At 50.6% G+C, this 15,269-nt stretch overlaps 1 protein-coding gene across 2 annotated transcripts in view; it reads right to left on the bottom strand.

Moving 5' to 3' along the window:
- RIMS3 (regulating synaptic membrane exocytosis 3) overlaps positions 1-15,269 on the bottom strand; it is a 46,264-nt gene that overhangs the window by 19,175 nt on the left and 11,820 nt on the right. For both annotated transcript variants that reach the window (XM_023221587.2, XM_023221586.2), the window contains exons 2-3: positions 8,393-8,572; positions 2,430-2,677 (exon numbers count right to left, since the gene is read on the bottom strand). In XM_023221587.2, coding sequence (XP_023077355.1) covers positions 2,430-2,646 — 217 coding nt within the window. In that variant the 5' untranslated portion in view covers positions 2,647-2,677; positions 8,393-8,572. The remainder of the gene's footprint in view (positions 1-2,429; positions 2,678-8,392; positions 8,573-15,269) is intronic.

Here is a 15,269-nt window from a genome sequence, read left to right as displayed (position 1 = left end):
CCCATGAGTCTGCCTCATATATTCCTCTGGCACCAGATGCTCCCACCCACGAGGAGAGTCCGAGCTGGGATACTGGCATCCTCAAGGCATGGGGGCAAAAAATGGAGAAGGAATTCTAGATGGAGAAGAGTATGCTACAGGGAAGGAGCAGAGGTATGGAGGCTGAGAACTCACTTCTCTTTTGGCCTTATGGTACAATGGCAGGTAATAATAATAGCATCGACAGTTCGCTGAGTGCCTACCCTATGTACCAGGCATGAAGCTGGGTGCCTTTGCACACCCTATCTCATTTAGTCTCCTGGACAACTCTGCAAGGCATGTATCACTGCCCTCATTCTACGAACAAGGCAGCAGGCTCAGAGAGGTGAAGTAACTTGCCTTAGTCACCCGGTTAGTAAAGGACAGGGGGTAGATCTGAACTTGAGGTTGTTCTCCAGGGACATGCTTTCTCCCCAGGCTCTGGATGCCTCATCAGTAACATAAGTACAGCGTCCTAGATGATCTCAAGGGACCCTCCCCGCTCTGACTTTCAGCAATTAGCTGATTCACAGACACCTTCAGTTAGAAGGGCATCTGGGCAGTTCCCCTAGCTCCAGTCCTTCAGCCATGCCCTTGCATACCAAGGAGACAAGGGATTCAGAAGCCCCAACATCATTCATCTCTTCTCGAGATGAAAGGTCTTCCTGGTATCTGCTCCAATCCCTGCCTGCAGCCTGTAAAGTCAAGGCAGACCACTAGAAGTTTCTCCCAGTGACTCAGGTCCCTATCCTGGCCTTGGAAGACTGTCCCTCCAAATCACTTTGGGCATGAAGAAGCCTTTGGGTCTGAAACTGAATCAGCTGGATTCCTGGGCTTGGTCCCCTGGAGCCAGACTCCTGGGGTCCAACACCTCCATGACCTCCTAATCTTAATCTCACTCCTTGGTCCTATCTCAGCCCCCTCCTTGTCCCAGCCCAACTTCTAGATCCCCAAGTCCCCATCTTCCTGACTCTAGTATCAGGCCTAAACTGCATATTCACAGAGGCCACGCCCACTCTAGGACTCTGATAACCTCAAGCCCCTTCCCCATCTATAATAGCTTCCCCCAGCCAGAAACCACATCACAGCTTGATTGCTGGAAAAGACCAGCCCACGTGCTCCTGTCGAGGGCTTTGTAAAAATCTATTTTAAGGCCTGGAAAAGTCCCCCACCCCCAGCCCCAACTGGGAGCCTTGATGAGCATTCTCCCCGGATCCTCCGGAGCCCCCGCCCCCTCACCATCCCATCCAGCTGCCTATTTGAAGGTTTCTGGGGAAGTTGTTACTCTGAACAAAATAAGCAGGAAGAGATTTTAAAACAAAACCAGCTGGTGTCTGGGCTGATGCCACAAAGTGAGGAGGTCTTGGTGGGGAGGGCTGGCTCCTCTGTGTTGTGGGGTCTATGTATGTCACAAGGTGGTCACCCACCAGGATGAACATAACTGAGATTCTGCAGCGAGGTGTCTGAAAAAGGATACTGTACTGATGAGGATGGAGCTATTATGGTGTGTGTGAATGTGGCTTTGTGATGTACACCTGCACACATGGGACATGTTTCTGTGATCTGGGTCTGTGCATGTAATCAGAGGGCCGTGTCTGTGTAGTTTGCATGACTGGTTTTATCCGTGACCATGCACAGTGTGAATTTCTCTACTGTGTCTCCCTGGAAATATGGGCAGCTTACCAGAGCCACTGAGTGCTCTATTTATGTAACTGTACAAGTCACACATCTTTGTGTGTGTCTCCCTTGTGCTTCGTAACATATACATGGGACTACAGAAGTGCATTTGTGTGGTTATTTGTATTTAGGAGACTGGGAGACTACAGGTGAGACTGAATCTTTTTTGTTTTTTTAAACCAGGGGGTCTCACTATGTTCCCCAGGCTGGTCTCAAACTCCTGGGCTCAAGTGGCCCTCCCGCTTCTCCCTCCAAAGTGCTGGGATTATAGGTGTGAGCCCTGCACCGGCACCTGAGACTAAATCTTGTGGATGTGTATGTCTGTAAAATTGTGGTGTCACTTACACAGTGCCAGGAACATAAGCCTGTTTAACAAGTAACTACTGGTTAATGTCTAAGTCTGTGTGTGGAAACAGTGGAATGTAAAGGTTAAGAGCATCAGCTAGGAAGCCCAATTGCTAGAGTTTGAATCCAGACTCCACCACCTACTAGTTGTGTAGTTTGAAGCATCTGACCTCCCTTTTCTGTTCTTTGGTACCTGTCTCATAGAGCTCCATGGAGATTTAATCAGTCCATACACCTACTGGACCAAGAACAGCACCTGTTTTATGGGAAGGGCCACCGTATAAGTGTTTGTGGGCATGGGAGTGCAGATCCATCAGGGCAGTCCCTGGGTAGTCTGTCTTTGCAAAGTGTCCCCTACCCCCACCCCGTGATGTCCCAGGTCCCCTCACCAGGCTGTGGAAGCTGGAGTGTGCTCTTGCTCCACTGAGTCAGGCCCACAATGGCCACCATCTTGGCACCCAGGCTGCTCCTCCGCTTCTTGGCGGTGCTGGTCCCAGCCCCGCCCCCAGCTTGCTGGGATCCGCAGATTTCACCGCTAATGCTGGAGCTCCGCACCACGTTCCTGGAGGCCCCAGACGAGGCAGGACCTGGCTCCCCGTTAAACATGGTCCCTGGGGCAGCAGGGCCTCAGGCAGCTCTGAAGGTGGGCAGGAAACAAAGGATCCCACGTCAGACCTGGATGAATCTACTGCAGTCCCACCACTTCCTAGCTGCATGACCTTGGGCTAGTCACTTGACCTCTCTGAGGCTGTAAGGTTTAAATGCACAAACAAATGTCAAGCGCATGCACAGGTTCTGGCTCAATAAAAGGGACTATTCCTATTAGCACATGGCTATGAAGAGCCTCGCAGGTGACCTGGTTTAATGGAGAGGATCGAGGCTGTGGAGTCACATGGCCCAGGCTTGAATTCCAAAGGTCTCTACACACTAGCTGTGTGAACTTGTGACCAAACAAACATTCTGAGGTTTCAGTGAACACCTCGGCAAGATGTGAAATAAAAGCACTTAGCTCATAGGATTGTTCTAAGGATTAAATTAAATAATGCATGTGAAGTGCCCATCAGGCTTAGAGGAAATATTCAGTAAATATTAGTGGTTATTATTTTCATAGCAAATAATAACAGGGAGAACAGAACTGGCTCCAGTCTGTGCAGACTCTGGTGGGGTCCTTCTGTGTGAAGGGGGTACTGCAGAAAAGCCCAAAGCAGCAAGAAAATCACCCTACTTGAAAGGCATTTTAGTCTATTCCTTTCCAGCCACCCTTCCGTGCATTTTTTAAAATAATTGAACTCATACTGCAAATATCATTTTATATACTAGTATTTTTTTCATTTAACATTATATCATGGCTGGGCGTGGTGGCTCACGCCTGTAATTCCAGCACTTTGGGAGGCTGAGGTGGGTGGATCACTTGAGGTCAGGAGTTCGAGACCAGCCTGACCAACATGGTGAAACCCCATCTCTACTAAAAATACAAAAATTAGCCAGGTGTGGTGGTGGGCGCCTGTAATCCCAACTACTCAGAAGGCTGAGGCAGGAGAATCGCTTGAACCCAGGAGGCGGAGGTCGCAGTGAGCCGAGATCGCACCATTGCACTCCAGCCTGGGTGACAGACCAAGACTCTTGTCTCAAAAAAAAATACATCATAAGCATTTCCCAATGTCATTAACACTATGTATGCTACCATGATATTCCATTGTATAGAAGTAGCATAATTGACTTACGTATTTCAATATAGTTACCTCTTACATCAGGCCCAAGTTTCTCTCCTCTTTCTCTCTTTCCTCTCTTTTGTTTTTATTTTTTATTTATTTATTTTTTGAGATGGAGCCTCACTCTGTCACCCAGGCTCAAGTGCAGTGGTGCAATCTCAGCTCACTGCAAACTTCACCTCCTGGGTTCAAGCAATTCTCCTGCCTCAGCCTCCCAAGTAGCTGGGATTACAGTCATGCACCACCAGGCCTGGCTAACATTTTGTATTTTTAGTAGAGGGGGGGTTCACCATGTTGTTAAGGCTGGTCTCGAACTCCTAACCCCAGGTGATCTGCCTGCCTCAACCTCCCAAAGTGCTGGGATTATAGACATGAGCCACCGTGCCTGGTTTCTTTCCTCTCTTTTAAATAAACACGGCAATAAACATCTTTCTTTTTTTCTTTTTTTTTTTGAGATGGAGTCTTGCTTTGTCACCCAGGCTGGAGTGCAGTGGCACGATCTCGACTCACTACAACCTCTGCCACTTAGGTTCAAGTGAATCTGGTGCCTCAGCCTTCCGAGTAGCTGGGATTACAGGCATGCGCCATCATGCCCAGCTAATTTTTTTGTATTTTTAGTAGAGACGGGGTTCCACCCTGTTAACCAGGCTGGTCTCAAACTCCTAATCTCAAGTGATCCACCAGATTGGCCTCTCAAAGTGCTGGGATTACAGGTGTGAGCCACCACACCCAGCCTAAACATCTTTCTACATGGATATTGTCTGCTTGTTTCTTTAGGACTGAGTCCTCAAAACGGAACAACTGGGTCCGGGGGTACAGATACTGCTAGGAGCTTCCCTAGCATCCACTCCCTCTTTCTGCTTCCTGACAGAGGGCTGGTTTTGTCCAGGTACCACCCACTTCTTGTTTTAGAGGCAGATCTTGATTAATTTAAGGCAATCCATGAATGGCATTCACCTTGGCAACTCTTACTTGTCCAAGCAGGGGAAGATTTGGATTCCATGCTTATAAGAGAGGTGGGGGGCCCTCCTTCTTTCTCCCTCTGTCCTTCTCTTTCCTACACCCTAGAGAGGGCTCAGCCCTAGGATGAAGCCAGTGCTACTGTGAACAGACAGCACTCAGACAGGAAGTACCTCAGGCCACACCTAGGGCCTGCCCTGTGCTGGTCTTCCAATGATGTGAGACAATACATTTTCCATTGCTTAAACCAGTTTGAATCAGAGTTCTCTGTTACCTCCAAAAGCATCCTACCTGATGCCAGGGTCATAAATGTCTTTTGGATTCTCAGAATATATTGTCAAATTCCTTTTTAAAAATATTGACATTTACTCTCCCTATTAGCTGCAGTCAACAAATATTTAAGCCCCTAAAATTCCCAGGCCCATGCTGAATGCCAAGGATACAGCCATGAGTCAGACCAGCTTGGTCCTGCCCTCCCAAAGCCTCCAGTCCATGAGGGAGACAGACAGTAAATAACTAATTCTGCAGTTAAATATTTAATGATGGTTATGCTAAGTGCTAGGGAAGAGGACAGAGGGCCCTGAGAACCATTCTGGGGGAGGGGGCTGCAGGAGTCTATGGCTCTGTTTTGAACAGAGGTGGGATCTCCAGCTGTCGGCCTCCACAGTTTGGCTGCAAAGTCCCATGCTGAAGTCGGTCTCCTCTGCTCAGGAAGAACCCAACAAGGCCAGCTGCTCCAGCATCCTCTGCACCCAGCACGCTCCTGGCTCTGTCCTAGCCCACAGTGGTTTTCCTGGGGCAGCTGACCATCCCAGGGTTCAGGGCACTTCGCTTGACCCTGGGCCCTTGGACCTGGTACACTGAAGGAGTCCGCCTTTTCAAAAGGACACAGAAAGGGGAGGGAGATTGGGTGGAAGAGGAAAAGCACCATTGTGACGGATAAGGAAGACAGTCCCCAGACAGCTGACAATGGTCACCTGGTCAGCATGACTCCTGCCAGCCTGGCAAAGTATAGCTGACAGAGGGGATGAGTTAACGCCTCATTTTGCCTTCTCTGTGGCTGCCTGGACCGATCTCATTCACCGTGTGACGTGTGCACAGTCCTGGATTGTATTTCTCCATCCCTCATCAACCCTGCAGCTAATGGAAAGTCCCCCTGGACTGGGGCCTATGATGATCTCTTCTTTTGAGTTTCCAATTCTAGTGCCAGTTTGTGTGTTTTTTGGGTATCTGCATGGTCTTTTGGTGGAAGATGGGAGAAGGCTTATCTGACACTGTGACTCTGCCACGGTGTTGGTCTAATTTACTCCTTACAGTATTTCTGGAAGGCATGTGGTTATCTCTGTATTGTAGATAAGAAAACTGAGTCTCAGAGAAGTAAAGGACTTATCCATCCTAGCCAGCTAAGAAGAGGCAAGGCCTGGACTTGAACTCAGGTCTCTTGTTTCCACAAAGAGACAGAATGCTTAGCATCCCCTGTCCCTTCAACCAAAAATGGAGGCCCGGCCCTTAAGCTCAGACTCTGCTCTGGCTCTCTGGGCCCTTTGAGAAAACTACAAGGAAAGTGTCTGTATGAGAAAAGCCCCTCTGGCCCAGGTTCCCACAGCTGGCATGAGCATCTAAGTTAGGGCAGGAGAAATCCCAACTGGACCATAGCTGGAGAAGCAAAGTGCTTCCCTAGCACAGCCTCCGGGAAGCAGGAGAGTACCCCCCCCAGGGGGTGGAAAGGGAAGGGGGTAAGGGACAAAATTCCTGACCCTGCCAACCCAGGGGCTCATGTTTCCTCATGAATAATAAATGGAATTGACAAGCAGTTGGTTTGGAATCAAGGTCTCTGCACCATCCAGAGCTATTTTCTCATCTTTAACCATCTAGGGATCAACCAGCGGGGCTGGAGAACTGAAAAATGCTTGGGAGGGCCCAGTCTGCAGGCCACTTCCCAAGGGGGCAGGAGGAGCCAGACCCAAAGCACTGGACCCAAGGTCCTAGGACTGACCCTGTGGGCCAGAAGTCCTGGGTAGGGCAGCTTAGGAGGGTTAGGAATCAGGATGTGGGATTCGAATGTGAACAGATTCCTTATGTGAACTCCCCTGGGCCTCGGCTGTCTCATCTGGGTGTAAAATGAAGGGGTCAGATTAAGTAATCTCTAAAACTCCTTTTGAGTGGGAGAGTTGAGTCTATGAATGCACATTGGAGCGGAGGACTCGGAATTAGAGATCTAGTTTCTTCTCTGGCAGCAGGTCTAGCTCAGGAAAGACATGCCAAAGTTACAGATAGGGCACCTAAAAGGAGGGACATCCACAGAATAGCAACCCCTGAGCCATCAGACCACAGGGATGGAAAAGGGAAGGTGGTGGAGACTGTGGCAGAGTGGTGAGGAGCGGGCAGGACACAGAGCACACCATGTCACATGTTGGTGATTCCAAACGATTGCTAAATAAACTATACCCTTCCCACGCAAGTCCCTTCACCGATTCCCTACTTCTGAGCAGACCGTCCCTTTCTCAGCCCAGGTCATGGCACCTCAGGGAAGGAAACCATCCTATGATCTCAGTGAGTCACAGAGACCTCACTCTGAAGTTCTTCCTGCTGACTCCCAGCTATTACCACAGCAGCAGAGAAACTTCGATTTATCCTCCAGGGAGACAGCTACTGCCCCCACTTCTGCCAAAACTCCATGCCAGAAGAGACCTGCTCAGCTCCCCAGGAATAAGCTTTGTGTTTCCTTTTTAGCCCTTGGATGCTTGGCCTCTACCCTGGGGTCTCAGTACCCTAAAAGGACCCTCCAAACTCTCTCCTGAATCCTGACAACAGCAGGTCTCAGGGCCCTACCAGGCTACCCTGGGCCCCTCAGTCCCTTTAACCGTGGGTCTAAACTGATGATTTTTTTTTTTTTTTTTTTTTTTTTTTTGAGACGGAGTCTTGCTCTGTCACCCAGGCTAGAGTGCAGTGGAGAAATCTTGACTCACTACAACCTCCGCCTTCCGGGTTCAAGCAATTCTCCTGCCTCAGCCTCCTGAGTAGCTGGGACTACAGGTGCCCACCATCACGTCCAGCTAATTTTTGTATTTTTAGTAGAGATGGGGTTTTGCCATATTGGCCAGGCTGGTCTCAAACTCCTGACCTCGTGATCCGCCTGCCTCAACCTCCCAAAGTGCTGGAATTACAGGTGTGAGCTACCGCTCCCCACCCAGATGAGAATTTTTGGTAGTTCAAGGCCACACAAAAGCTCAAGATGATCCTAGCCACTCACCTTTCCAACAGTAAAGACCAAGGAATGCATGACAGGGTGATGGAGTGTTAGGCTGGAAGGGACTGCAAATAACTGAGGCTCCTACCACCCCTCCCCATTCTCTACTCACAGTGGACACCATTAACCTCTCTCTTTCCCATGAAGGTCAGACAGCCTCAGAGTCCCTCTCAACACAGGGCTCCAGCACCAGCTGATGAGAAACAGCTCATGAGCTAAAACTGACTTGCTGTCTCTATTCTAGCCTGAGCCTTTTATTTTGCAGAACAAGAAATCAAGGCCCAGAATGGGGGAAAGACGCACCAGGGTAACACAAAAAATTGGTGGCAAAATCAGCGCTTCAACCCTAAGTCCCCTAACTCTCAGGTCTCAAATCACCTATCAGTAGTGCTCCCTCCCCACCCTTCACCTGGAAGAAAACCCAACTCACCAAATTGATGAATCTGAGCCTGGTGTTCCGCATCACAGGGGGCTGTGCCCCTCCCAACAGCACACCCCTAGGGCATTTGCACAAGGCTTCAATCGACTTCTGCTAAAACACCAGTTTTCAAGAAATGAGGTGAAGGCAATCAGGGCAGGCTCCCAGGAGGAGGCGATGTGGCAAAAGGGTCTGGAAGGGAAGAGGGGAGCTTAGAGGAAGGGCTAGGTAAGGCATCTGCCCTCAAGGGCTTCCGGTAGATTGTGGCATAAAAAGACTTTGAAGAAGCTGTGTGACCTTGAGCAAATCATTTAAACTCTTCAATTCTCCATTTCCTCTTGTAAAATTTTCACAACTCCTGGGCCCCCTAATGTTCCTTTAGGCACTTGGATGCCAAGCTGCTGAAGACCCACAACTTTGAGATTTTTTAATACATGTACAGAGACTCACCCAGGACCAACCGCTGAGGAGCTCTAGACCCCATCCTTCCTTCCTCCAATCTCCCTCTGATTAATGGGGTCTGCGTTCCTCCCCAGACACTCTGTGACATGCCCAGCAGTTGGGGGACACACTCCTGGCTCTGCCCCTAGCCATGTGATCCGTAGCAGGTCCTTTAGCTTCTCTGAACCATTCCCTTCTCTACAAGACGAGTCTAATCACCACCTGGGCCCTCCCCGACTCTCCCCGCTGGACTGGGGGTCAGATGAGACAAAGAGGAGCAGGAAGCAAAGAGGAGAGAAAGGCAGAGTGAATGAAACACATGCTCTGGAGGCAGACAGACTTAGGTGCAAGACCTAGATCTGCCACTTACAAGCCGTATGATACAGGGCTTCCTTAACAAATCCCCTGAGCCTAAAGCTCCTCATCTCTAAAGTGGGGACGATAATGTCTGCTTTAGGATTCTTATATAAAACATCACAAAACAAGGATTGGGATGTGGTAAATGATCATCAGTTGGGCAATTACATTATTATTCCAAAAAGATCCCTTTATAAATCGTAAAGGATCGTCCACGTGTTAGTTCTCATTGGTCCGGAGTCCACACCAGGTGCAACCACTTCAGGGGAAGGCCCAGAGACTAGAGCAGCACCTCCCACCACAGCCCTGAGTGCTCCAGAAGTCAGGGATCAGGGTCCCTGCACTTTTCAGTTGAAGTGAGAAGTGGCCTATGAAGCTGTGCCAGCATCTCAGCTCCTGACCCCCTGCTGGATAGTGGGTCTGGCATCTGATACCCCTGGCCCAAACCTAATCCCGCACCAGGACGGCCCATTGCATCACCTGTGCTGATCTGTGCCCTTGTCCGAGGCTAGTGCCTGCACTCACAGAAGGAGTAGAGGGGCTCCTTAGGTTCCAGCCTCTCCTGTCTAGAGGTGGGCGGTGATGGGTTGGTAGGTGGTTGTGGTGGGGAAGACAGTCTGTGCCAAGGAAGCACACCCAGCCAGCATGGGCAGCACAGAGCAACGGCTCCTCTCCTAGTTGTGCAGACCTTTGTCTCCCCCAAGCCAGGCTGGCATGTGTGTGCACACACACATGCAGGAAGAGACATGGGGCACAGAATTCCAAATGTGTGATCACACAGACTCGTGTCAATGATACACACTTAAAGACGCAATCACATGTGCACACAGATATGCACACCACCCCCCACCAAGACACTCATACACACAGAGACACACAGAGGCAGCCACGACGACAGCCATAGGCATTCACAGACTCACATGTGTAGACACCTGCACACACCCACAAACACCCTCCTCATTGGGCCCCTGCCCAGTCCAGAGAGGCAGGAAGAGCCCCATGGCTCCGTGGGCAGGGAAGCAGGAAGCATCTTACCCTGAGTCGTGGGCTCCCTTGGCTAAGGCACACACCCCACCTTTGAGCAGGTGTGTGTGAGCTTGAACATATGCACACTCATACATACCACAGTCCCCAATCTCACTTGCCTGACCCCCATCCCCACCAGACCGGACAAAGGAGCTCATCGGTGAGGTTTGTGGTGAGGAGAGGAGAAGGCTGGCACAGAGCAGCTGCTGTCACCATGGCTACCAGGCTGACCCACTTCTCCACCCAGCCTGGCCCACCCCGCCCGGGCAAGGCAGAGACAGGCAGCTTTGGGCAGGGTGGGCAGGCCCTCTCCCATCACACACAGGAAAGGGGTGGCCCTCTGAGGGTGTGGTAAGGGATGGGTTGAGGACCCCAGAGAGGCTGGATACTGTGTAGGAAGGCAATACAGACTGCAGACATGCCTTGAAGGGAGTAGGGTGCTGAAGGCATGGTCCCTGCAAGACCTAGAAGACTGAGCCCCTGATGTTCCCTGGGGCCTCAGGGCACCACATGGACCCTAGATACAGTCTCAGTCACAGTCATCATGGCAGTGCAGGAGATGGGGTGGTCAGACTCAAACCCAAACTCTAAGGACTCAAAACACACAAGGGTAAGGCAGACCCAGGGCTGGGTGAGCCCTGTCTCCCATTCAGAACAAGGTTCCAGAAGGCTCCACTAGGGGCTGCTGGGGTCACAGCCATGCCCCCTTCCCAGGACAGGGTCGCCATGGGCCTTCACTGGGCTAGGGGCTCCTAAGGACAGGGCTGTATGTTCTTCCTCAGAAGCAGGGACTTGGAGGAACAACACAGCCTGAGTCAGTTTTGGGAGGAGCCAGCCTACAAAACAGAATGAATCTCTCCTGCTTGACAACCTCCCTTAGCTTCCCATTTCCTGCAGGACAAAGGAGAAGCCCCTCGCCAAGGCCCACAAGCCCATGTGACCTAGAGACTGTCTTCCTCTCCTATCTCCTAGCCCGTCCCATACCTCTTGCCCCTACTCTGTATTCCAGTCACACTTGCTTTGGACTGTCTTCCTCTCCTATCTCCCAGCCTGTCCCATACCTCTTGCCCCTACTTTGTATTCCAGTCACACTTGCTTCTTTTCAGTCCTCAAAAGTACCACCTTGGGCCGGATATGGGGCTCATGCTTGTAATCCCAGCACTTTGGGGGGCCAAGGCAGGTGAATCACAGGAGCCCAGGAATTTGAGACCAGCTCGAGCAACACGGCAAAACCTCGTCTCTACAAAAAGATACAAAAATTAGCCTGATGTGTAGTCCCAGCTACTCGGGAGGCTGAGGTCGGAGGATGGCTTGAGCCCAGGAGGTAGAAGTTGTAGTGAGCTGAGATTGCAACACTGCACTCCAGCCTGGGTGACAAAGCCAGACTCTGTCAAAAAAAAAAAGAGTCACTTAGCCACTTTGTCTCCTGTCTGCCTGGCATGCTCTTCTCTTCCCCCACCCCCAGGATCTGGTGGCCCCATACTTGTCGGTCCTGCCACCTTTGCCTGGCTAAACCCTATTCTTGGCTCAATCTAAGTTTGAAGGTCATTTCCTAGGAGAGTCTTCCCAGATGAGGTTAGTCTCCATAATTCCCTTTGTACTGTCCCTAAGTTGAATTGTGTCCCCCTAAAAACTGTTGAGGTTCTAACCTCCAGTCCCTCAGAATGTGACTTGGATTGGAAACACGGTCATTGCAGATGTGATGAGTTAAGATGAGGTCATGCTGGAGAAGGGTGGGTCCCTCATATAACCAGTGTCCTTATAGGAAGGCGGCCACGTGAAGACAGACACGGGGAGAGCGCCATGTGCCGATGGAGGCAGAAATGGGAGTGACGCGTCAATGCGCCAAGGAACGCCAAGGATTGCCACCTGTCACCAGAAGCCAGGGGAGAGGCACGGAACAGATTTTCCTCACAGCACACAGAAGGAAGCAACGCTTTCAACACCTGATTTTAGACTTGCAGCCTTCAGAACTGTGAGAGTCTACCTTTCTGTTGTTTTAAGCCACCCTGTTCATGGCACTTTGTTGCAGCTTCCCTAGGAAATGAATACACTGCTGTTCCTAACTTGTTCCGTGCTTGTCTCCCACACCCCGCCCCCTGGCTGTGAGCTGGTTAAAAATAGGAACCTTGTCGTCGTCTTCACCCTGAATCCCTAGTACCTGGCACAGGTCTGGCATATAGCAGGACTCAGTAAATATTTGTAGAATGAATGAATGGCAACCTAAAACATTAAATTAGCAGTATTTATAGCATTGTGAGTCATTTTTATTTTCTCCATGTGACATATTGTGTTTTCTAAAGTTACTACTTAAGAAACCGTATTAATGTGATAATTAAGAAAAAAACCAAAACCACATATTTTTCTTTTTCAAAACATACATTAGAGTAACAGGCATTTCCACCAATGTGTGCTTTGTGAAGAGGGAAAAGTTCTTCTATCTGCTTGATAACTGCTTTTTTATTGATTACTTGATTCCTCCTCATGTCACTAAAGTGCTTTCTACAGTCAGATTTACAGAGCTTGAGCTCTGGGGCCTTGCAGGGCATAGGTTATGGGTGGGAAGGGGCCAGCCAGGGTACACATTCTTCTCAGCCATCTCCACCATCCACCCCTCCCTTGGCTTGTAGGATGTGGCTAGATGTGGCACCTGTCTCCTTACAGGGGCTGCTAAACTTCGCACTGGAGCATACCACTACTATGGGCCAAAGGTGACTCCCCAAACAGAAGCAAGATCCTGTACTCAATGACCACACGATCCAGTGCTTCTCCAACTGCAACGTGCAGGTGGATCACCTGGGGAGCCTGCTCTGATCCATGGGTCATAAGTGGAGCCTGAGACACTGCATTTCTAAGAAACTTCCAAGTGATTCTCATGATGCTGGTCCATGGGCCACCCAAGGCACTGAGAGGTGAAGATACATTGCTCTGGTTGTTCTGCAGAAAGAGTGAGCACTTCAGGGTGGGGGAGACCAGAGAAGGCATTAACCCAGTAGTTGCACCTCAAAAGATAGGTGAGGTTTGGAGAGGAGAGGCAGAGGTGGCTCTAAAGGAAAGAGGTGGCAACTACTGGGAAGGCCCAGGGAGAAAACATTGTGTTCAGAGGCTGGTGAACAGAGCAGTGCAGTTGGAGAGGAGGTAGGTACAACTGCGGAACAGAGGGCTGGAAAGATAGGCTGGGAGCAGCCAGTGCAGGGCTCTGAATGTGGGGCTAAGAAGCTAGGCTTTCATCCTGTAGGAGTGAAATCTGACATGATTTAGATGTAATGCTTTACAGAGATCAATCTGACACTGAGTGCAGAATCAGAAAGAAGCCTGACAGCAGGAAGAGCAGCCAGGAGGCTGCTACATCCATGCAGGAAGAAGGGCTGCACTGCTTCAGAAAGTGAGGTGCAAAGAGGAAACGTGGCCAGGAGTCGTGGGTGGGGTTAGGGGATTGCCTAGAGTGAGTGAGGGGACAAAGTAGGGAAAAGGGAAAAAATGAAATCCAAGGTGATTTGGCCGGGCACGGTGGCTCACGCCTGTAATCCCAGCAATTTGGGAGGCTGAGGCGGGCGGATCACAAGGTCAGAAGATCGAGACCATCTGGCTAACACAGTGAAACCCTGTCTCTACTAAAAATACGAAAAAATTAGCCGGGCATGGTGGCGGGCGCCTGTAGTCCCAGCTACTCAGGAGGCTGAGGCGGGAGAATGACGTGAACCCAGGAGGTGAAGCTTGCAGTGAGCCGAGATCTCGCCACTGCACTCCAGCCTGGGCAACAGAGTGAGACTCCATCTCAAAATAAATAAATAAATAAATAAATAAATGAAATCCAAGGTGATTTACAGGACGGATGGGGGTGAAAGGTGCTAATGGCAGAGCTTGAGGTCCTAGCAGAAAAATCCTGGCTTAAGGAGAAGATGAATCCCCATTCTAGTCCCGATGGGTCTGAGATAATGCTGTAACTCTCACATTCAGGTGTTGGCCAGGTAAGCCAATTCACTAGCGCTCAGGACAGCAAGGTGAGTGGGCAGGATTTGGGTGTCTTCTCCAAAGAAAAAATGGGGTGTGGAAAGGAAGAAGAATGCCCAGGAGACAGCAGAGAGTGAGGAAAGATTGAGAGGTAATACCTACAGTTAGAGGTAGGTGGAAGACGGAATCAACTGAAGGAGGGAGAGTCCATGGTGAACAGTAGGAGAGGGACTCACAGAAGATACCATGAATATACAGATGGACAAGCTGGAAGCCCTGCAACACCCTGATATTGAGATCAAGAAGGGGTCTGCCCAGCTCAGGATGCAGGAGGGAGGCTAGGAGGGCACCCTGACTCCCTCCCTAAGGCACAGGGGAAGCCCAGGCGTGAAAGGAGCACAGCTGAAATGGAAAGCAGAATTTGGACTGAAAGAAAAGGGGGCTTGATGCATTGGGGAGGGTTTGGGCTGTGGCAGGAGCCTGGGGCTCTGAAGCACTTATTCCAGCTCAGTCCTAGCACAGGAAGGACAATTTCCACACATGCAACCACACACACACTTACATGTCCACATGGCTAGAGAACTCCCAGGGCAGAGCAGAGGCGACTGGGAAAAGGTCTTTGGATCAAAGTCTTATTACAGGTGAGCACATAACTTATCATCCACCTGGGACCCTTGTGAGAATGAGCAGGGACAATACTCAATCACACCGGACCACAGGTGAAAATGAGGACTGTGCCAGGCAAACCCAGCCATATGGTCACCCTAGCTGGTGGATACTGGATCCCAATAAGATACACATTTGGTTCCTCTGTTCCCCCTTCCTAGATGGGGGATAGCAGAAGGGACAGGCAGGCTCATCCTGAGAGGCAGGGCCACCCTCAAGGGTGTTGGTGGATGGGACAATCTCTCCCCCTACCAGACCCACTCTCGCCTGAGCAGCGACACCCTCGCTGGGGGAGATGCGGCAGCACCACGGACAGCGGCCGGCGGCTCGCTCCCAGTCCCTCCCCCGCCTGCTCTCCCCTCTCCTCTCCTCCCCTCCCCTTCCCTCACCCCTTCCCGTCCCTCCCCCACGCCGCTGACGAAGCTGGATCAATATTTCATCGGGG

Source organism: Piliocolobus tephrosceles, chromosome 1 (genome assembly GCF_002776525.5).
Source record: "Piliocolobus tephrosceles isolate RC106 chromosome 1, ASM277652v3, whole genome shotgun sequence".
Lineage (NCBI taxonomy): Eukaryota > Metazoa > Chordata > Mammalia > Primates > Cercopithecidae > Piliocolobus > Piliocolobus tephrosceles.
This window is presented reverse-complemented; position numbering and strand designations above follow the sequence as displayed.